This window comes from Vidua chalybeata, chromosome 3 (genome assembly GCF_026979565.1).
Source record: "Vidua chalybeata isolate OUT-0048 chromosome 3, bVidCha1 merged haplotype, whole genome shotgun sequence".
Taxonomy (NCBI): domain Eukaryota; kingdom Metazoa; phylum Chordata; class Aves; order Passeriformes; family Viduidae; genus Vidua; species Vidua chalybeata.
In genome coordinates, this window is record NC_071532.1 from 26,741,814 (window position 1) to 26,766,393 (window position 24,580).

General features: G+C 40.8%; 1 protein-coding gene across 4 annotated transcripts in view; it reads right to left on the bottom strand.

Moving 5' to 3' along the window:
- HHAT (hedgehog acyltransferase) overlaps positions 1-23,480 on the bottom strand; it is a 139,201-nt gene extending 115,721 nt beyond the window's left edge. The window contains exons 1-8 of one of the 4 annotated variants that reach the window (XM_053939413.1): positions 23,400-23,480; positions 22,957-23,081; positions 21,508-21,575; positions 20,198-20,311; positions 19,635-19,715; positions 18,178-18,390; positions 15,180-15,351; positions 5,706-5,856 (exon numbers count right to left, since the gene is read on the bottom strand). In XM_053939413.1, coding sequence (XP_053795388.1) covers positions 5,706-5,856; positions 15,180-15,351; positions 18,178-18,390; positions 19,635-19,715; positions 20,198-20,311; positions 21,508-21,575; positions 22,957-23,050 — 893 coding nt within the window. In that variant the 5' untranslated portion in view covers positions 23,051-23,081; positions 23,400-23,480. Of the gene's footprint in view, positions 1-5,705; positions 5,857-15,179; positions 15,352-18,177; positions 18,391-19,634; positions 19,830-20,197; positions 20,346-21,507; positions 21,576-22,956; positions 23,082-23,399 lie in introns of those variants that run through there. The other 3 variants (XM_053939412.1, XM_053939415.1, XM_053939414.1) reach the window with 3 other exon arrangements.
- Between the last annotated feature and the right edge of the window lie 1,100 nt (positions 23,481-24,580).

Here is a 24,580-nt window from a genome sequence, read left to right on the forward strand (position 1 = left end):
AATGCTTTCCTTTGTCCCGGGGCCATTTTGCCTTGCATTGCGCTGAGGGCGATTTGCCCCGACCACGCATGGGAGAATAAAACTTCTCAAGCTCGCAAGCAAAGTGTCCTTCTCTCGTCCCTTCACTTCCTCTCAGCGTGAAGCTACTGAAGCTGTGTTACCCACGCCGGGACACTCCACAACCCTGGGGTGCCCGCTCACGTGGCGGCTACGGCCTCTCAAAGGCAGCGCTAGCCGGCGCTTTTTGACTGCTTGAGGTCATAGCAGGTAACCGCCGCAGGCAAGCTTTCCAAGTCAAGCACTGACAGAAACACAGCTTCTGATCTTATTTAAATTTCCTTAATGGTATTTTACAAAGCCTTTCAGCATCTTTCTTGTCTTGATGTCCTAAACAAGCTGATTCCCAAGATTTATTCCACTACTAAAAATCAGAAGCCCGAAGACCAGAAAGTACGTGTCAAACTGGTTGAGACTATAAGGCGCACAGATGAAAATGCACTCAAGTAATTACTTTACCTCTACAGGTCAGGAAGTCCATTTTCCTTTCTTAAATAGCTATTTCAGTCCTCACCATAAACTAATAGGCAATTGAACAATACTATCAGGAGTTTAAGCCAGAAATAAAAGACAGTAAGTTTTTGCAGGCTATTCTTCATTCTAGAATTACTGCATGTGGTCACAGTGATCTCTTGTGCTCACACTCACACAGAAGTGTCAGATTTATCTTTTCCCAGAAAAGTCAAAACGAAGGGGAAAAACCCCTGGCAATGTCCTTTTTGACAGACATACAAGGAATTATTTCCAGAAGGAGGAAAATTTCAGGATCAATGGTAAAAGTAGGCAAATAGTACCAGGATAAGAAAGAAACAAATGCAAATAAAATTTACATTTTTATCTGTAGATCTATTTTCTATGGCATCATTATAGCCAAGAATGTGATAAGACCACAGCAGACTGTAATCCATAATTTGAAGCAATTCACTGAGACCTTGCACAAAGACCATTTTTTTCATGTCAGGCAAATAATCTTAAGCAGTAACAAGGCCACTAAACTAAACGGCAGATAATTTCTTGCAAATCATAACCCAGATGCCATTTTTGGATGTCACTAAAACATCACTGGCATAGATTTAACTTGTGTATATAGAAGTGTGTGTGTCTGTACATGCCAAATACAGCCCTTCTAGTCCACCCCTTAAGCATGCAAGAAAATCAGGGGTTGCTTAATGTCAGACTCTTGTCTGTCAAGAATCAGGGTGATAAATACAGAATAGAATCTAGAACCTAAAGCATAGTAGTTGAAAACGATCTGATCTTTATCACTGCATTTTTTATTTTCCTCTGGCAGCATTCTTCATTTTCTGTATTCTAGATAAAATACTGTTTACAGTGAAATCTACATTTCATATGCTACTTCTGCCTGCCTTCTTGAAAAGCCTCTACTCTTGCTGAGACTATATTAAACATGCATCAGGTTTTAACACAGTTCATCCCCAACACACTTGTCTCCAAACTATTTCAGGATATTTGAGAATGACAAGATTTCAAGGTGGAAAGACACAGAAGTAGCCATGGAAGTAGCCATGGAATCACAGAATCGTTTGGGTTGTAAGGGACCTTTAAAGATAATCTAGTTTCAATGCCCCAACATGTGTAGAGACAACTCTCATTAGACCAGGTTGATCAGGACTCCATCCAACTGGGCCTTAAACACTTCCAGAGACATCCACAACAGAGGGCATCCACAACTTCTCTGGGCAACATTTTCCAATGCCTCACCACCATTCTAAGAATTGTTTCTTAGAATCTAATCTAAACCTCTACTCTTTCACTTCAAAACCATTTCCCCATGTCTATCACTATCTGCCTGCATAAAAAGGTCTCTCTCCCTCTTTTATTATAAGCCCCCTTTAAGTACTGGAAGGCTGATATGAGGTTTCCCTGGAGCCTTTGCTTCTCCAGGCTGAACCTAACTCTCTCAAATCATCTGCATAGGCAAGGTGTTCCAGCCCTCTGAACTGGAGGTGTTGTGCTTCTGTACATTTCAAATCAGTCTATGACCAGAAATAAATGTGAAGTTTATGTCAGGCTGTTCCCATAGCATGGCAAAACATATCTAACTAATGTGTCCAACATTTTTGTTGTAGAGTCATACCCCGTAACAGTATAAAAACAAAAATGGAAGCATGATTATTTTTCCATGAACATGATTATTTTTCCATAAACTGTTGTCCTAATTTACAAACTGACAAGTTCCTCTATGGAATACATTGCCAAGATAACTTACCAATGTGTCAAAATTTATATGGGTTTTACTTATGTACTATCTTTTGTTTCTGTAGTTTCCAAACCATTACTCCTCCACTAGGATATTTTTCCATATTGAAGTTTCAATTTGCAAGTTTCAGCAGTAACACAACTACTTCTAGTTGCACTACACATTCATCCCCACTACCTGAGAAGTTGTATGGCAAGCATCAGCCTTGACTAATTCTCTAAAAGCACAAGTTTCCAACAATATTGGTTCTCTCCCACACTTCATTACCTTGCTTTTAACTTTGGTAACAAAAACAACTAAGTTTTAATTCATCACGGCTTAAGGTAAAGCAGACATTAAAAACTAAGATTGCATGCCACTGAACTGCTATCCTCTCTGGAAATCAGAAGCTCAGAGACTCCTTTTCACAGCTATAATAAAGCTTTTGAATAGTAGTGTATTTATCATGCATTTGTTAGCTATGCAGCTGCATATTTAGCAAGCTAATGATATCCTGGTGAAATGAAACCAGAGTAACACATTCAACACCTGTATTTGTCTTGAGACAGCAAACAAGACTGATAATTTTTTTACTCCAGAGATTGTCCTGATTAAATGTGAATTAGGGAGAACCTATCATAGGTTTGATAACTTTTTTAATTAAAGTCTTTTATTTTTAGGTTTGAATGGACACGATATGGTTTATTGTTTAGTACCACAGAGAGGCAGACTACTTGATTTGGTTTTTCAACACCTGCTTTGCTTTTCAGCTCTAGAGAAACTTTAGACAGCTTTAGACACACTGTGGTATCTTTCTTACCTTCCTGACTGAAAGCTCTTCCACATGCTGTATCAGAGTGAATTATGTCAGCATGTAGTGACTAGAAGTGGCACAGGTCTGGATAGATCGGATCAAAAGCTTTGTTGTTATGCTCGAAGGACACCAGGTGGTGATGTAAGGCTCGTTAGTAGCATATTTGCATTCCTTACATTGTGACATTCATGTTGTCTTTCTCTCCAGGCTACCTTCTCTCATTCAAAATGTGCACTGCTAAAAGCTTTGAGATAAAAATTGGAATACTGGGCCTTGGAAAGTTCAGCCAACATGTTTCTGACAGCATTCTTAAGTGGATACCAGCAAGAAGGGGAAGAGTAAGCCAAGCATACACAAGCACTTTTTCCTGAGCAGTGTCCCTGATGCCAGACAGAAGGTAAGAGTGTTGTAACTCCAAGTCATCTGGATTATTCCAATCCACGCCATTTCCCAACCTGGCCCTAAGAAGTCTTTAATAAGCTTTACCAGACTACTATTTAATGAAAACAGTCTGGTACAAATCTCACTCTACCAGCTTAAAACTAGACATGGCATTCTTAATATTTAAATTTGACACACTCTGATAAAGTTGTCAGGTTCATTCCTATTAAAGTCTTGTATTCACAAACTATCAAAATGCATTTCGAACTTTAGGGAAACAGTGTAATGGTTAATAAGGCTTTACAACACGAGCCATTTACTTTCCCCTTTTTCATTGTTTTATGCTAAACCCATAATTTGAGTACTTTGTCCTGTTCACTCATACAGTTCAGAAACAAAGGCTATTCCTACTTCTAACACAACATTCCTATACAAGAAACTGATGCACCACTGCAAAGCCTCTGGGTAGAAGAGTTTGAAGAGTTGAACTGTAAAGGCATAAGGACATCATAATTCAGGGCATTCACAATGCTCCTTAGATAATTGAGAATGTCCTGTAACACAGCAGCTACAGAAAAAATCTACTACTAAAGAACTTTGAGAGTAAGAAATCAAGTCAGGTATATGTTAACTGACTTTTTTCAACATGCAAAGCAAACAAATTCAATCTGTGAAATAATTTTATTACTTCTGGCAATGAATTCTTGATAGAAATTAAATAATTGGGCAAAAGATAAATATCAGCACCTGACACTTTTTCCTTCTATAAAGAAAAGCTTTCTACTTAGATATTAGTTTCTATTTTTGTACAAGAGTTATGAATATTTTAAGGAATGCCAATTTTTTTTACTGTGATACACCACACACATTTGCAGGTGCAGAGCACCTTTTCATGGCCTGTTACAACTACCTGGCACAGCAGTGTCATCAGGGTTTGTGCTGAAATTCACTTTCACTTGGCACCTCCAGTGCAATACACAGATTCCCAGGAATAAGAACTGACAAAGGGGAAAAACTGCTGCTGTTTGCAACTCTGCCTACAAGGGCCAGCAGGCCAAGAGATGCTGTTCTCATGAGAGTGCTTGGTAAAAATTACAGACTTCTATATTAACTCTTTAGGTCATAAGTTCAGTGCAAACTCTGAAAGAGCATTTAAACCAAAGCAGTTTTTAGTAGCTCAAATAATTTTTAATAATTCATCTGTTTTCTGCACTCTTCCTGCTGCATTTCTTTGAATACTTCAGATCTACACTTGCCAACTATTATAAACTATAAAGCCTTCTTGTTACAACTAGCTTCAAGCTGAAAACAAAATTAAAATCTCATCCAATAAAACTCAGATAACAGCAGGCCCACTGTTTTTATGATTAAAATTAAAAGCTTTATTCATATTGCAAAGCAGTCAGAGACAAGATGGAGTAAGCACCGTTCTGACAGGCTCTGCACCAACACAACAGGAGAGAGCCTCTGCACTAAAAGACTGACAAGTCTAAATCATTAGGGGAGTGTTTTTAGAAGTTTGGGGCACAGAACACCACAGCCTGAAGGAATATTGGCTAGTGTGGAGGAAAACAAGGGAGGAGAGAAGTCAAGTGAATCTACTCTTACACAGAAGGTAAACATTAAGCATAATCCACCTGGGAGACAGTTTTCAGTGAAAATATTTCAGTGAACACTAATTTAAAGCAAATATAAGATACAAAATTTATAGGTTTTTGAAGAAATATTGTGCTGAAACTCCTGTAAAAGCAAAGCAGATCCAGAAATTCATCCTAATATATAAACAAGTATAATTTTCATAGTACTTTTAACATGTTCCTCTACCATATGACTCTACATGTTAAAATATTATAGCTACAGCTTTCCTTATGTGATTAATCAAGCATTTATTTTCAGTCTCTGGAAGGATTTCAAGCTGAAATGTGGGGTCTAGACCTAGACTGAAAAAAGAAAAAAATAATAGATAACTGGAAAAAATAATTGCTATATTAACTAGGTAGGCTAAGTCTAACTTTAGTAATTAAAAGGATGAAAATGCTGACATGGCTACTTGCTATTATCCCTCCACAGTGTGAAAAAAAGTAACCATCAAGTTGAAGTCCATTTAAAAAGCACTAAAAATGAATAATGGGGGTGAGAGTAAAAGCACAAGGACAGGAAAGCAAACAGGTATGTAAAAATGAACACACATGCATGCTCTTACTGACTGCCATGTATCAGTAATAAACTGCCTGAAAATTAACAATGACTAACCTCCACATTTTAGTGAAACTGTGCATCAGGCTCACACAGCAAGGCAGAGCTGGAGGTTTGAGTCCATCCATTTGAAGGAGGAGGCCAGGAACACCATACAGAATCAGATATTTCACATAAAAAAAAAGTACTTGAGCTAAAGCCAGGCCACCTAAAATAAAAAATAACAAAACAAGAAAACATACCTTAAACAAGTCCTGAAATATTTTAAAAACCTGTTAATACTGATTACCTTCAAACAGCAATATTATTCCAAGAACTAAGGCAAGCATCATTGTGTGATGGGATACACAACATTTGTCTCTTCACAAGAGACACAGCACACAAGCCCATGCATTTATGACAGTAGGCACATATACAAAAGGGTACCATCATTCCAGTATGAAGGCACAAATCTGCATCTGTAGGTCCACTCTCAAAAATCTCTGGACTGTGCATGTTGACTGCTATGAAAAAAAAACAACTGACTTATGTTGAGCTAAAAATCAGATTATACCAATATAAGCAATGAACATTTACCACAGGAACAGTAAATTTATCTTTGCAAAAAACCCCAACCAAGCACTCTACATTTGTTGCTCCAGAACAGCCATAAACAATGGTTATAGCTGCATGTTACCCTGACATCCCCACAAACATTCCATGCCCCATCAGATTGACTCCCCCAAAAAACTACCCCTACTGATGCCTTGTGAAGGCTGACCTGGAACAGAGGCTAGTCAGAGTTAAAGAATAAAGTAGGGATTTATTAAAAGGCCTCAATGGATACACCTTGGGCAGTACAAGAGCCCAGCCAAGGCTACACCCAAGATGAACCCAAAATGATCACAAAATAGATGACCAGTCACAAGATCTCTCACTTTTATAAGTTCTGGTCCATTTGCATATTGGAGTTAATTGCTCAGTTATAGCTTTAACTTATGAAGTCCCATCCTTCTTATTTCTCTCTTCAGTCCACATTGTTTATGCTCTTGGGCCTGAGATTTGGGTGGTTGTCCTTGGTCCCAAGCTAGGAAAGGAATTGTTTTGTCTACCTACTCTGTGAAGAGAGCTTACCATCCCTTAATATGAAGATCAGAACTACACACTAAAGCAGTACAGAATCTGAAAAATATAACAGCTAAAACCTAAGGCATCACTACAAGATCCCCTTCTGCTACATCCAAGGCACAGAAAACTGGGACTCCACTTGGCATAATGGTTAAAGCATATTTCAGTTTTTAAACCCACAGACAAAGGTCTCCTTAAGGTCCTGTAGCTGCCTTAATTCCAAAGGAGAAATTTCATCAGTGTGCTTGCTCACAACCTCAGGTTATGACACAAACTCCAGCATCTTACATAGATCTGAGATGAAAACCATACATAGTCTCATTATTATTATTATTCATGCAATTAACAACCTTTGAATGCATTATAAAGGAAGATTATTCCTCCTAATATTCTAAATGTTCTTTGTTGAAAAAGGTAGTATTGACCAATAAGTAAAAATACAGTAAAAAGCAGAAGCCAACACCTTTACAGAAACTGGTGAGGTCACTGCTGAAGGACCCAATAACTTTGGTGAACTTCTCCATCTGACAGTTGACATACAGAAAATCTCACCACAAAGAAGGGAAACTAAAATTATACTTCAGTACAGAAAAAAAAATTATAAAATGCAATTGCTACATCTACTTCTACTCCAGTGCTCTGCTTTTGCTCAGTTGTATTACCTAACTTGACTGAAGGACTTTAGACATTCAACACAATTTTAAAACCTTCCAGCAGACTGTCCTTGGACACAAAGTTTTTAATCTGACTGCAGCAGTACAACTTCATGAACATTTAAGTAACCTGTCTTTTTTTTAAAGGGGGGGAAAATCTCTATTGCATTCTGCTGACTAAAGAGTATACTATGGATGACAACCAAAAGCTAAGCATTAAAAATTCATCTACTGAATAATAACCTAGAGTGAAATTCTGGCACTAATAGTGTAAAATGCAAAATTCCTGCTGACCTACACATGGCCACTATTTTGCTACAACAATCCAACATTTTTAGTTTTGATATCATAATCCATGTACACAATAAGAAACAGTTGTGCCATGCAAGATAAAAATTGATGTTAGAACAAAATACTGAGACATGAAGCTTATGTTATTTTACTTCAGGGAAGCAGGCATCAAGTATTCAATAACATTTTTCCCCAGAGGAAAACAAACAATCAGAAGCACAATTTGGATACTAGCCAATTAGCTCCACATTAGATTACTGCTAAATCATCTGTACAGCCAAATTTCTGCTTTAATTCCCTTCTCATTCAGTGTCTCATTTCTTTTCTGACAAATTTCATTGGAGAGCTGAACACTGACACCCACACAAACCAATTATGAAGATCACAGCTGTCTGTGAAGTAGTAAAATTCAAAATCCTTTGGCTGCACTTGATGGAAAGGTATTTAGAAACAGGCTTCCACTCTGAGACCCAAAAAATCAATACATTTGATTTTAAATATAATGATGAAAGATTGAATTCATGGATACAAAGTCATAATATGCAAGTTGGGGAAAAAAGGCATTTTAACCATCTCCAATAACACACATCTGGGTTGTCATTACTGTAACTAACAGGCAGCTCAGTAGCACCAGCATCTTAAACACAGACATCACATCACAGTCACACCTAGCACACAGGAGCTACTCTGTGAGTGGCAATTCTAAGACTCACAAAAACAGCAACACAAAGATCCCTATCAAAATAAACAGATCAAGTTCTCATTGGTCTTGAGCTCATGCCAGCAGTAGGAGAGTTCTGGCCACACTGGGAAAACTGAGGGCAACATTCACAGCCACACAATAGCTGGGCTGCCCTGGCAACAGGCACAGGCTTTAAACCTTCTTCATACCTGAGACATTCCAGCTGCTTTGCATTTGTTCCATTCTAGCACAAAGTAGCCAGAAGCACACGGCTTCACCTGATTTAGAAGCATGAAATTAACAATCAAATTCATTAACAATATCACATAATTTCTTCTATAATGTTTGATACAATAATTCCTCCACACACAAGCATTATTTTAATTGGAAACAAGCCATATCAAATGTATATTATAACACACCTAAGAGGAAAAAGTACAGCCAAGATTCTATCTTTTCTCCCGAATAAATTAATTCAGAGGAGTGGGATAATTCAAAGAAAAGGATTGAAAGTTGAGATTATTTTTTTAAACAGAATGTCTTAAGGGATAAAATATCAAGGTACAGTACCTGATCTTAATCCTATGCATTTCAATGGTCAAGCTATTTGAAGTCCCAGACTATAAAGCAATTTACTTTTATAGAAGCTGGTATTTTCAATTTATTATCTTCCAATCCTTAAAAAATTCTAAGCTTTCCTATGCTTTAAAAAAGTATTTATAGACAGTCAAATATTTTCCTTAACCTTAAGTTTACTGAAAAACTGCATTTCCTAAGTTCCATAGAACTTTGAAACAAAGATCATGACAAATTAGAATATTCACATGATTTAATTTTAGTCTACATGTTCTCAAAATTCTGACTGATAGTTCTTGACAGAAGTTAACAAATAGAATATTTTCATAAGCAAGCAACAAAACATTTGCAACCAGATATTACAAATCACACTTGACATTTTTCTGTCCTTAAGCCAACACCAAAAGTCATGGTCAACTGTAACTTAGAAGGCAATTTTATTATCAGCACAACATCACAACTTTACCCTTTTTGCAGCTACATTGACCCTATGGCATTAGTGATTGTAGATGCTTGTTTCTGTCAAGTACCAGGACAGGTTCCACTAGCAAAGAGAGATAAATTTGCAGTCACATTTCAAAAGGGTTACTGACACATGGCAGAAGTCTAATAGGACACAGATATTTATAACAGCTCAGAATTTGGGGCCATACCATCAAGTTCAAAATATCTCAGCCTTCCAGCAGCACACAAGAAGCAAGAAACATGGATGGAGCAGTGGCAAGAAAGTGCTTATTTTTAGAGAAAGCTGAATGGATATAAAGGTCCCAAAGTGAAATTACTTAAACAAGACTAAACAGCTGTCAAGGGACTCTCAGTCAGGGCATAGACAGGTCTTCTAAGTTAAAGTAAACTAGAAGGCTTTTTGAGCACACACATGCTTTAAAGACACCTACCATGAATACTCCCAAGGACTTTGAGAAATTTGGTCTAGTGGAAGGAATGCCCATGGCAAAGGGGTTGGAATTAGATGATCTTTAAGGTTCCTTCCAACTCAAACCATTATATGAAAACATCTACTGTAAGTATTATGTTCAATAGTAAATACTTGCAGGAAAAGGCTCTCTAAAATAAACCAAGAGTTATCACATTGCACTGTTTTTTACTGGGATAGAGTTAATTTTCTTCACAGTGGCCAGTGTGCGGCTGTGTTTTGGATTTATGCAGAAAACAGTGTTGATGAAAGCAGAGAGATGTTTTTGTTACTACAGGGTTTAGAGAGTCAAGGTCTTTTCTGCTCCTCACCCTCCACCAGTGAGAATGCTGAGGGTGCACAAGGAGCTTGGAGGAGACAGAGTCAGGACACCTGACCTAAGGGGTATCCCATACCATATACTTATCTTAGCATATAAAGCTAGGGGAATAAGAAAGGCAGGATGTTCAGAGTGATGGCATTTGCCTTCCTAAGTAACCATTGTACATGAAGGAACCCAGCTTCCCTGGGGCCGATCCAACACCTGCCTGCCCAGAGAAGTGGGGCATTAATTCCTTGTTTTGCTATGCTTGTGCATGCAACTTTTTCTTTGTCTATTATACTGTCTTTATCTCAATCCATAAATTCTCAGTTTTATTCTTCCAATTATCTTCCCACCTTTCCAAGAAAAGAGAAGGAGTGGGCAGCTATGTGGTATTCAGTTCCTAGCTGGGATTAAGCCACAATATGCATGAGTACAAAGAAAAGTAGTCATAAAAGTAGGTTAGTTGCCAATATGGTCTTAAAGTTTAGCCTACATGAAAGATTAGAAAAACTACACACATGAACACTTCTTTCTACAAAACAGGGAACAATATTTTAGAAAAAAACAAAATCTAAGTTTTCTGACTCATATTTACAGTTTTCAAACAGACCTCAATATGCCAAATATTTAATCAACTTCTCCTTATCATTATCTTCCAGGATGGAAAAAATCTCACACTCCTCTTAGTATTTCATTGCTACTTAGATGAACAGATACCCTGATTTCAATAGCAAAATGCTGCATGCTTCTGGAAATGAACTCAAATCTATTTCCTATCTGTGGGTTTATCATAAAAAACTGCAAACTCATCAAAACCGGCACCCTACATCAAATTTACACAGACTACTCTGTAGGTCTCACTGTCAAAGAACAACACACATAACATTTCTCCTTCTAACAAATTAAAACATGGGATCAGCAGCTACAGATTAAGCCAGGTGGCTCCACGTTTGAACAGATCATATTCTAGACTGACTTACATGCCACTCATATGAAAATACCCTTTTGAAGTAGTAGAGCCTAGTTAATAATTAAAACAGTGATAGCTAATTGACACTACCTTGTGCTTCACTAGAACAAAAGGACTGCGCGTGGTTAGGACCGATACATGAAACCCATGGAGAATTCCCAATATTCTATCACGTGTGTATATCTCACATGTATATCTACACATCACACACCTCTGACAAAGCACAGACAGATTCCTAGTAAAATATATTTTCACAACTACAGGATCTATTAAGATTTAGATTAATCCAGGGCAACAATGATACTCAACAACATATTTTCATACACACTTCTGTCTTCCATCATTCCCTGTACCTTGCCAGATGGACATGAAGCTCTGCTCAGATGAGCAGAGATAAGTAGATGGTGCTGAATCACCAGGATAAATGTGAAGCCTCATCAGGGAAATACAGGCAATGCTTCTTCCAACATCTGCATTTTCAGAATCAGACTTAACAAACAAATGACCTAGCAACACACGTTTTAGTTTTTATACAATAGAATGTACCTTAGCAAAGTGAATTTTACCATTGATAGTCTACGTTGTCATAGCAAGGAAAAAAAAATCACTTGTTTCAATTTGAGCTCTTTCAACCAATGCTATTAAGCTCCCCATTACCACATGTCAATGAATTTGTCATTCAGCTGCAGAAGCTTGAAGAACAGACATTGAAAAGGATCACCAATCTACCTGGTTTTTACTCATTTCTTTTCTCTTGCTTCATTACATACCATATCCAAAAATTACTCTGTAGAACAGATGAACCTCTGATCTGGCACAGTGTAGCTATTGTTCTGGTAAGCTGCAATTCATCAGGACACTGGATTACTGGAATTCATAGTGGTTTTGATTCTTGGTGCCTGCAAATCTACATTTTAAAGTGTAAAATGTAAAGGCAGAAAATTATTCCAAATTAATGTTAAAACTGAGAAGAATGAACTATCATGACTTCCATTAACATGGAATATGTGCCTTCCTGCTGTATCATTAGATCTGAAAGCACCCAATTCTTTCAGCCAATCTGACTGATGCTACCAGAATGAGATGCAGCACTAACAAAACCATGGAATTGCTATAAACACTGCATTTGATAGTCATCATTAAAAAAGCACAAATGCCCTGATATTGCTCAGTATGTCAATAGCTAACTATCCACAGACCCAAACATTTGTGAACAGAGACCCAATGATTTGTAAATTCAGGAAAATGCTCACATTCTCCAAACAATGGCTTCATGGGACCAATAAATACAAGTTCTGTGATTATACAGCTGACATCTTTAAATTAATTTTGTGTTCAGACATTAACATCCCTTCCACAAAATGAAGGGCCATACGTATATAACAAACAGTCACAGAGTTGGATATAGCCCCATCATATTCCTCATTCTGTTCTGGATATGGGACCTAATATTCTCTTACTGAAAAGCTATATTGCACCCCTTGGTATGTTGCTGCTTCTAGAAACTCAATTGCCTCTGATTCCACCCACACAAGAGAAAATACTTCTCTTACTGCTGGGTAACATTCTCCTACTATTTTTTTAATTTAATACCTGTGTGCCCTTAGCAATGTTAGTTTAGGTACTTTAGCATTTCTGCTTTACATGGCCATAAATGTCATTGTTATACACTAGCATTTTTTAACAAGCATTGTAACTCGGGGTTTAGTTTTGGGGTATTTTTTTATTTCTTTGTTGTCTCACCTAACAGGAACAGCACACAGTGATGCAGAACACACCGTAGCTTCACAGTCATGAGGAGTACACTGACATTGCTTTTGGGTGCTGGGAGCAAAACCTCACAACAGCGTTGTCTTGCCTGCACTTCTGGCATTTACTGCCCATTGTTCAAAGTTATCCAAGAAAAAAAAAATGCAGCAGCAGATATAAGCTCCCTAATTAGAGGTAACTGCAGAACAGCATCACAGCCTTTCCCTTAAGTTTACCAGGCTATCAGGGCAGCCAGGCATCACTGTGTAAATAGATGTTCCATGCTGTTTTGAAGCTGCTGTAGTCAAACAGAACACCCAAAATGAACAAACCCCATCAGTGCAGAAAGGCTTAGATACCATGGATAATCCTCCTGAGTCAACAGCAAGCTGCTTCCTTGGTCTTAAGACTCAGTTATCTGATGAAATTAGTTCCAATAACACAGCATGCAAAGTAACAGAGGAGAGTGTTTGGCTCTGTACAGGAACTGGTGTAGAAGCATGCTAAGATCCATAAGGGTCCAGTAAGACTTAATAGTAAATTATTACCAGTACCCATACTCAGATATTGTTAGCTCCCTAAAGCAAGTCACAACTATGGCCTATCACTGATTTTAGTTTAAGGAAACCTACATAACCATTGTGATAAAACCTGCAGAGAAAACATTAAGTGACCAGCTCCTAGCTCAAAACTTCATTTATAGTCCATTTTAAACACCTGCCTACATTACTACAAAAACAAAGCTGAGTGAGAATAGGGTTACATTTTGAGTACACCTCTCCTGAAGGCAAGGGTCTCCACAGGTAGCTTGTTAAAATATAATTGTTTAATTTGACATCAGGCAGCTTTACAGTCCAAACTTGCTCTACCAATGGCTTTCATGTTCTATTGCTTTGAGGCATTTTCATCTTTTCTAACTCTCTGTTCAAAGTGCATTTTAATTCTTAGGATAACACACTTTATTTCATCAAATAAATACCCAGACAACTTGGTTGTTGTCTATAACGTAACTCCTTCCCCACCCTATAAAATCAACACTGGTAGTCCTGAAGGGAGGGAGGAATCCACCAGCAGTACCACTGCTGGAATATTTCATCCCTAATTCTGGAGCCTCCCCTGCATTATCAAGTGGCCAGATTTTTGTAACACACACAAGCACTAGGAGCTAACAGATTTAACTCATCAATGAACTGAAGTTTAGAATAGAAAATGAAAACTCAGAATCCCCTTTCTAAACAGTGACTGAGTGAGGAGTAGAACAAACAACAAACCACTGAGGCAAACCTCTCCCTTTCTTGTTCTCCATCTGCCCTTGCCCTTTTTTAGATATAAAAATTATATACTAAAACATGTATCAAGTGTGCATGCATGCACACGGGGTACACAGAGAGTGCACACATTGCCCTCTGCTGACCAGAGTCCAATGCAGTCCAAGTGTTCTCTAACACACACACACTGTGGTGACACAGGTGAGCTTCAGCAAGTGCTGGACAGGACAGTGTGTGTATCAATCCCTGGTGTAAGAAACAGCTCCTGCAAGTCAGGAGTCACCAAGGCTTTTTTAGAAACCAGTTTTAAGGTCTGGGGTTTCTTTGCTTTTCTTCTTCCTACCTGGTCATACAGCTTGGGAAGTGGGGGCAGGAATCAAATCAACCACATATGCCAGTTGCTTACATACCATCACATAAAGCTTTTGCTGATTTATGCTGCATTTGTCAGCACTCTTCTTCCTCACAGTTGGGCATTTTAATGAAATACCAGGGAGCTGCAGACAGGGTAGAAGTGAGGGAAGCCAAGCAGGAAAACAGAACTGAGAGGCACTTTCAGGTTACCTTATTTGCAAGTCCTTCCCTGTACTATTTTTACAAGTTATGTCATTTTCAATGTGAATGCAAACTAGAAACATCAATCAGAAGGAGATAAAAATAATTCTTAACATCTCCCCTTCTTCATCCCCACAATAAATAAACTCCTTTTAAGTGTCCATTTCTATGACTTGATGGAGAGAATCACCTTAGACCAAAATTTAGAGACATATTCTAGACTGGGAAAAGTACAGAATATTTTTTAATTTAAGAAGCAGCTCAATAAGTTCAACTAAGCTTATGGAGAATCCACATGTTATATTAAGAGTCTGTAGACCACCTTTCTGACAGTGGCTGGCTATAATGTGCTACATTCAAGTACCTACAAATGAACACAAAAGAGATGTGGTTCTTGAAGTGGGGGAAGAAGAAAGATTTCTGCTATTGTTTCTATACTCACCCAAGGCCCAGTAAGATGCAGATTCCAAAGGCAGAGCACTACTGTAGAGAGCATGGATATACATGAGGTGAATCATCAGCTCAGCCAGGCACCACCAAAAGAAAATACGAATTATGCCCACAATTAAGATGCTGAGATTGGTCTTCACATTGATAGCTTCTTGTCTCCTCATCTAAAGAAGAAATCCAAAGATGTTACCTGGCACAAGATTGACCATTTTAGTCAAAATACTTATCCTGGGAACTTTTGACCATTTGGAAATTCCTCACACACTCTCATGGGAAACTGCTCTCTCCAGTCTCAATCTCAGTAAGCAGTAGAAACCAACAAAAAGCCAAATGTGTATGCATATTGCACCTAACTGTTGTAAAAAAGGCCAACTGTTGTTAACCTGAATAGAATCCAGACATGAGACTTTAACTCCTGCAACTTGACCTCTGGAGATAATAAAAGATTAAATAAACTACAGCTATGAAGCAGGTTTCCCAAGCAGCAGCCCTTCCAAACAGGAACAATGACTGCGTACTCTTAAAATGCCTCTAACTTCTACCAACTGCAAAGAATCGATGACTTGAAGACAGTTCTTAATTTTCCTCCCATAGCATTGCCAAAGTCAGCAAGATCTACAGAATGTGCTGAGAAAATGGAAGTGCAAGTTAAATATCCGATAAGGCAAAGTTTGCAGATGACAGGCTTCTCAAGAGGCCCAAACTCTTAGACTACTAACTACAGTAAACACATTCATGTATTATTATTGCACCACCTTTCCACAATAAAAGAGAATAGAATAAAAAACCAGAAACATAGGATTGCCTAAAAATTCAGTCATGTGTTATACATCCATTATTGTGTGCAACATTTCCTTCTCCAGTCTCTAACTGGCCACCAAAAATGCACATACAAGAGAAGTAACCCACTCATCTACACATGCCCTCAGTCCCAAGCACAGTACAGGTAATGCGCACACTCATTTGGAGGGCTCCTTTGTATCAGCTACATGACAATGTGAAAGTTTGGAGACTACCATTTTATCACAGGGATTTGCACAACAGGCCTTCAAACCCCTATCTAAAACTGCTATGCCTTGTGTCATGGTTTGACACTGGCGCAATGCCAGCACCCCCATGAAAATGCACCTTCCCTAAATAAATGCTGTGAGATGTTATCAGGGACAGAGCAGAGCAGGCCCAAGCTTAATAACAAAGGAAAAAAACTTTATTAAACTACTACTAATACAGAAAACACATAAACTAAATCCAGGATGAAGACCTTTTAAAACCACCCCTCCTCCTCCCAATTCCAAACACACCCAGCCATGAAACATCACCCGGGATTCTTGATCAAATTCGACTAGAAATTCCACAAGGCCAGTAACAAAGTGTCAGTGTCTCATTTTTGCCTGGCAGTGGATGCCTATTGCCAGAACTGCTATTAAACTCTTTGGGTCATACAGCAGTTCACTGCCTTCAGCTCCAGAATTTCTGCTTTCCAGTGTGCTCAGCAGGAGCCCTCATCCCAGTCTCAGCTTCAATTAAGGGGTTCTGAGAGTGGTCTCGTACAAGAGACCAATAAAGCTCAATAAAGATTCTCTTTGTATTGTGCATTTTGAATCAACTGCTGGGCACTGCATCCTTTGAAATCCTTTTCTGATCTCATCTGCCAAGGTAATACCCTCTGCTCAGGCAAGAGCTCTGACAATACACTTCAGCAAACACATTAGGATTGTTCAGTTTGTTCCATCTTCTTCATGGTTTTAACCACACATACCTGCATATATTTAAGGAGAACCTTCTGCAAATGCAGACATATTATTCTCAATCTTCCTTCTTCTTCTTATACCAAGAATACATGTGCTCTTTGCATAGTTCTTTGCTGACCCATATCAGGTGAGCTAAGTTTCAAAGCAAGGCTTCCTGAGTTTTTCCTATCAGCTATCCCCAAGCTGTTTTCAGCTTGGAGTCCTACAGGTCTTCTTAAACAGTCCTTGGAAAGAAAGTACAATTGTCCCTCTCCTGGCACACAAGGATTTAGGTGGAATTTAACACACTTCAGAAGCTACAAAACAATAATTAGTAAAAAAATACTACCTCAGTTTCTATGCAAGTCTATGTGGACTTTTCCCACAATATCCAGCCCAAGATAACATTCAACCTTGCATCTTCCAAAGTAAGTGAAAACAAATGAACACAGGACTTTTCACTCAAGGATCCACTGGAATCTAGTTCCACTTTCAAAAAGCCCAGTATTTGCTTTGGCTTCAACAGAAAATTCCCAAATATAAACAGAGGCAAGTAATCCCTAGGCTTCTATGCATAAACTGAAAAAGCAGTTTTATGGTTTGAAATGTTCACTAATCCGCTTTGACGCAATAATTTTAACTATAGACAAAACAGGTTGTGATGCCACTTCTTACTCAAGTAAGAAAATATGGAAAGCAATATAGAATGAAAACATGGACTTTTCCCATCATGTAAAAAGTAGGTTTGAAAAGAAGCCTGCAAGGGACTAAGAAAAGCATTCAGTACAGTTCATAGGTCTTTTAAACAAGCTGCTCAGTTGAAGCAAAGTGCTCCTAGTAAGTCATCAGCTGTTTTCACATCAAGGTGAGGAGAAACTGGAGTTTTCAGGAATTCCCAATACAATCTATCAGCTTTCTGAGACTCTGAAATCCATTTCAGAGTTAACAGCAAGCTTATGCTGAAAACATTAGCTTTATTTCACCTGATGAAGAAGCTGCATGCTAAAATTATGAAAACTCTCCAAATGTAACAAAGCATGTCACTGGCTCCCTAGTTGAAGGGATGAATCTGATGTCAGACAAGAGTATCCTGTGAAGCAGAAGAACTTGGGGAGACAGGTTTGTGTTAAAAGCTGATATACAGGACACTGCAAAATTTCTCATGATTACTCAAAATTGGAACATTCCTATAGTATTACTTCTTGATTTTATAATTATGTGGAAGACAACTTTAGACACCCAAACAGTAGCCACTGTTACCTGTTTACTGAAGTCATCAAAATTCACAAGGGGTCCATTGTGGAATGTAGGATAGTAAAACACATATGCCAGCATCCAGGGGAATGAGTGGGATGACTTCTGGGTAGGCGCATGCCAGCAGTACTCCAGGCTGAAGCTAGTGCAGAAGAGGCAGCGGACAGACACAGTGAAGAGCAGCAGATAATACTCATTTTCCGTGTCGTACCACTTTCTCTGCCAAACAAAACAAAACCAGACCATGATGGTGCAATGCTGCGCTTTCTCTATGGCAAGACAGCAATGTCTACTCAGATCTCAACTTTTGGGGTCAGCAGCAGCAGGAAGAAACTAAAGCAAATAGGAGTGGGAATGACAGGCTAAAATGAACAGCACTAAACACATGAACTGGCTTTTGATGGAGAAAGGTCCTCCAGAGCTACTGCAGCCAGCATAAAGAGACAACAGCTTGATTTCAGAAACATGTTAGGCTGTGAAGTACCAGGACAGCAGGAGAGCTCTACCTCAGATTTAGTCCAGTACTACAATATTCAAACCAGCTGGCAACACAATTGATAGCCAAGGGACTGCTAGGGCTGAAGCTTGAGGTAAAGAGAATCAGTCACTCCTGAGAAAACTTCAGGCTGGAAAAAATGTTACTGAGCATTTATTGCTTCTCTGACACTTGGTATCATACATGTTGCCAACAACAGAAACCTATCATCACAAAAAACTTCGAAACATTAGCAAATGAAGCTTGGCTGACTGACAATTTGTATGGCAGTGGGCCCTCTCCTCAGCTGAGCAAATCACAAAACTGACCACACCACATGAAGAGATTCTATACACTCATTCCCCCTCTCCCTGAACATCAAGGCAACAACCCTTATAACAAATATCTTGTTTTTCCCATTGGCCCAATAAAATACAACAGGACACTTCCTCAGAACTGGTCAACAGTTTTTCCATATCTGTAGTACCCAGAAAAAGCCACTAGACTAAGAGCAAAACTGAGCTTGCATACAGCTAGTTGATGCAAGTAACTCATTTGGTACAAATCAAAGTGTTTGAGAAAGTCTCCTTCCCTGCAGAAGTCACAACCACCAATAAGTACAGGCACGCTTAACTGAGTAACTCCTGGATACAAACCCAAAATCCAGCACCTTAAATTGGCATGATTAGAGTTCCAATGAAATGTGTTTAACAGAGCACTAGTGAAGTATTATCATACTCCAGCTCTACTGAATTCCACTTACACATTAAGGGACATACTTTTATTCCAATGCACTGGCCATCATGATAGAGAAATGTGACTTTAACTGGAGAAGCTCCAGCATGAGTGACTGCGGTGCTACTGCTTAAGATTTCTCAAACCTCTGCTTATTATCAACTGAAGGGACAAAATGCTGCCATAGAGATAGATGCCTTTATAGACAACCTTTACTATAATTAATTGGATGCTTAATTAGTCCTCGCATTACCTTGGTTTCTTCCACGGCTGGTATGCGTAAAGTGGCCAGAAGGATAAGGGAGCACAACCATGTCAGGAGTGACAGCTGAAACTGAGCCACAGCAAAGGAAATAGCTGCATGTAACAAAATGACAGCAAAGCCCTTGATTCCCAGTAACAACCAGCAGGCAGCCATTCCATAAACCATCAAGCACCATGGTTTATACTGTCAGAAAAAGAAAAGTTAACAATCTTCAGTTTAATTATTTCTGAAGAAAAAAGGCATTTAATACCTGTGCTGCCTACACAGGTTCTGCAGTAGAGACAAATGTAGTCAACTTTCCTCATAAAGGAACAACTGCACCCTTCTTATGTGTATAAGTCAAACAATGCTGTTTAATGGCTTACAGCAAGGCAGAGGCTTTTAGAGGTTGGAGGCTGAAGTCTCCAAACATTAAGGCAACTAACCCCCACACATAATTCACACCACAGGATGAGATTTACTACTGTCAGTGGCCTCACTGCAAAGCTTCCCATGTCCACAGTAAACAAACCCATCAGAAATTCCCCACTGTGAAGGAAATACCTACATACCTTCTCCACCAAGAGCCTGGACGTTTGTGATACCAGCAGGTGACCAGCCAGAAGCCACAGTATATGTTCCCTTCCCCATTCAACCCAGTAGCTCCACTCAAAGTCCATGGGGTCCTGTGACATGAAGGGAACTGGTCACTATGTGTATCTGGCCATAAGGAACAAAGGAATACCTCCATGATAAAATTCCTGTGTGGTACCCAACAGAACTCTGACATCTCAGGAACACTATTTCAGCAATCCATTTGGATCACTTACAGCAGTGAATTCAGCACCATTTTCACTTCCAGTGAGGCAAAGTTCAGGAAAACAGAGCTTTAGATGGTGTTGTGCCCCTAAGCCTCACGCTGGTGCTAAAGCGGAGCAACTTCAGCTCTCCTGAGGGATTCAGAGAGCAACTCTGCTCTGCTTTGGAAAACCAAGAACTTCAGTGGAAAGGTGCTTTGCTGGAAAAAAAGTTTAGCTCCCCATTTCAGCAAAGTCTAGTTGCAATCAGAGTTAGGTCAGCTGGAGTTACCTGTGGCAAGAGATTTTTATCTAAATTAAGTAAGAGGGATTAGCTGGTAGCCCTGAGTCCAGTACAGAGCCTCACTAAAAGTTCATCTCAACTACCTTAAAGCTTTCTAAAAAGCACATATAAAAGGTCCATTACCAGCAGTGATGGCAGGCCTGAACACCAAAACACTTCCACAGACATGCATTCCTGCTTTTGTGTAAGCAATCCTCAAGATTAGTTGCATTATTTGCTTTTGACCTCACAACCTTTTGAAGAAATACAAGCAAGTGGGGGTAGGGATGTGTTTTTTGGTTTGGGGTAGAGGACTGACAGTTTTCTTACTGCTTTGGGTTTTTTTTTTTAATACCAACTATGCTTCTTTAAACCTTACACCTCAAAATCTGTTCTCTGTGCTGTACTACAGGCCAGCCAAGAGAAAAATGTGTTCATTGACATTAAGCATTATCCAAATCACCTACGAACAAGAAAAAGGGGGGAAAGGCTGCGGGAAGTGTCAAGGTTGATCAGCGTTTTAAGGCCAAAGAGTAAAATAGAGGGTTATCAAGAGACGTAGCAAAGGATAAACACTTAAGCCAGGGATCAAGAAAAGGAACAAAACTTTGGTTATGATTCTTAGATCCAGACACAGCCAGCCAGTCTCTCTTCCTCATCAGAAACATCAGACTAAAATTAATTATAAATATCCAAATCTGCATGTTACTATAAACTTCTAAAGCTAAATCAGAAGCTTGGATGTGCAAAGGGTATGAAGACACGATTATTGCACAAAACGAGACACTGTCACCTCTCCTACCTTTTTTAGCCCCCGAAAGAGAGTCCCTGGGTCCAGCCCAAACCTTCTGTCCATTGCAGCTTCATACTCTGCAGGGAAGAGCAAACCTTTGATAAAGACACAGCAGCCAGAGCAGGAAGAGTCGGGGTGGGTTCTCTGCTGCTCACGAGCAGCACATTCCCATGTGGTCTCCATCAGTGAGGATACCCATATCCAGGGAAGGGCAAGTCACCACATCACTGCTCACTAGGTGGGCCAACTGCACCACAGCTCTGCCCCATAGTACTGGCAAAGCAATTTCCCAAAACCGGTGTTTTGATTTCCGCTGGCAACGGGGACAATAGCAGCAACCCACCTTTTAGCACACAAGACCTTCACTAATCCTCACTCGCCATTTTTCAGAACTGCCTGGTTTCTCCTACAGAGCAGAAGGGGGACACGGACCCAAGAGTGGCCAGTACAGCCAAAACAGGGAAAAACTGCTCAGAGAAGCTGCCTGTAGAGCCCACTGCCACCACATTTTGCCACTTCAGCAGAAGACTTGCTGTATGCATGGGTGCACAGCTCTGTACCCCGTTACACAGCACTCCTTCCACTGCTCTGCAAATGCCTTTCTGGCACTTCTGTTCTTCCCTTGAGCACTTTCAAGAGCCAGGTAGAGTCATTAATGGCATTAATGTAATTGTTGATTAAAGCCTAATAAGATGCAACATATATTCCCTGCAAAGGCTCTCTAGCTTGTTATACTTTTACAATGCAACCTTTATTTAAATACCAATGTGCTATAACACAGCTTCTTTTCATCTACAAATTATACTTAATTTGTTTTAAATCCCACCCTTGCTCTGCAATACATAGCTCCACAGCTCCAAACCAAGCCACCACCACAGCAGCTACCAAGAGGTTACACAAGGTAGAGGAAGGTGCTTGGAAACAAGCTGACCACAAAGGTCTACAGACAACCCAACCACTGCTCTGAGTCCTGGACCCAGCACCAGTGTCCCAGAGCTCCAGGCAGGGAACACCAACTTGCCCTAGGGCCTCTCCAGGTTCAGACCCTGGCAAGTACCATCAGAAGGCACAGCTGCTTCTGAACCACCTACCTGCAAGGAGCTGTTAGTGACTAGCATGGAAAAAAAGACAGTTCAAACCCAACTCTCCTGAATTTTCCCTGAGCAGCTGAGCTTCAGACGTCTCCCTCATATTTTCCCTGCCAGCCACATCCGAGTACAGCATTACCACGGGCCGTCCTAGCACTCAAAGGGAAAAAAGCCCTGGGACAAAGCTCTCTGCTCAGGTGGCATCTGCCTACTGCTTCCTCGCATAGGGCAGATTGGCAGCTGGGACTAACACAGGGGCTCCTCGCACAGGAACAAAGTAGAAACTGACCAGAGAACTCACACCAAACAGCCTCGCCAGCCACGGGCGGGAAGCTGTGCCCGAGTGAGCACGCCCACGTCGCACACTTACTTCGAGACACTTGGTGCGCTTCGTAGAAAGCGTAGAGGTGGGAGCCCACGGTCAGGAGCCCGTAGAGGCATAGCTCCCAGGCCGGCAGCAGCATCGGCACGGAGCTGCTCCCACCAGCAGCCTCCCTGCGGGAAAAGAAAGGACGGGAGCGGTTTCCTGGCGGAGGGCAGACGGGCACCGAGCAGCGGGACACTCGGCACGGCACCACGACTCCCGGACTTCGCGCTGCCGGGCCCGGGTTCAGAGGCGGCCCCGCTCCGCTCCACCCGCAGCTACCGGGAGGGCAGGCGAGCCATGCCCGGCCGCGCCGGCTACAGAGGCCCCGGGTCCAAGGGCTCAGCACCGCCCACGGCCGGCGGGACCCTCGAGACAGAGTCAGCCCCGGCTGCTCTCGCCGACCGGGGACAGAGCGGAGGGGAAGGGAGACGCCGCTGCCCCCTTACCTGAGGAGGGCTGTGCCGCCGGGAGAGGAAGGAGCGGCAGCCGCGGCCTCGGGCGGGCTGGCCGGAGGTTCCACACCCGCAGGCGAGTAGGCGGCCCCGCGCCCGGCCGCTCCCGCCACTCGAGCGGCCCCGCGCCCGGTCCTGCCCGGTGGCCGCCCCGCGGAGGGAGGGCAGGGGCGGGAGCGGGGCGGAGCTCCCGGCGCTGCGCGCCCCTGGCCGAACGCTGGGCGGCGCTGCAGCCCGCTCGCCCACGGGTGTGCACCGCTACAGAGCCTGCGTGAGCAGGTAGAGGGTGTGCGTACGGCCACGGGGTGTAAATACACAACTACAGGGTGTAAATACACAGCTACGGGGTGTGCATACACCCACAGGGTGTAAATACACTTACAGGGTTTAAATACACAACTACAGGGTGTAAATACAAAGCTGCAGGGTGTAAATGCACAGCTACGGGGTGTGTATACACCCACAAGGTGTAAATACACAACTACAGGATGTAAATACACAGCTACAGAGTGTAAATACACCCACAGGGTGTAAATACACAGCTACAGGGTGTAAATACACTTATAGAGTGTAACTACATAGACGCAGTGTGCATACACCCACAGGGTGTGCATACAACTACAAGGTGTAAATACACTTATAGGGTGTGCATACAATTACAGGGTGTACATACACAGGGTTCACACACACCTACAGCCTGCACACACCGCTACAGGGTGTCCATACTGGCCTTTCACAGCCTTCTTTCCCACTTTCACCAGAGTACAAGGCACAGTGAAGCTGGGACACTGTTTTTACCACTATCACAACACAATCTGATAAATTAGCAGGTCTGAACTGCACCACTAAAGCAAGAGCATGAGGCTGGAAATGCTGGTGGTGACAACTCCCTCCTGGATCAACCTGCATTTTAGCAAGGGCTTCTTCCTCCTGGTACTGCAGACATGACTAATGAACCTCACTGTTCCTAGAGTTAAAAGTACACTGACTTTCCAACCCCAATCTACGCTCATCTGATCTTGCACTAAGTGACTTTTAACCCTCTCTGTTGCTGAGATCAGCGGTGTCATATTTTATATTTTAATGGGGGAAAATATTTAATATCCTATTGGATATTTTCTTGCTAGATCTTTAAGTTCCTCTTATAAAATAATATTTCTGTTCCCCTGATCACC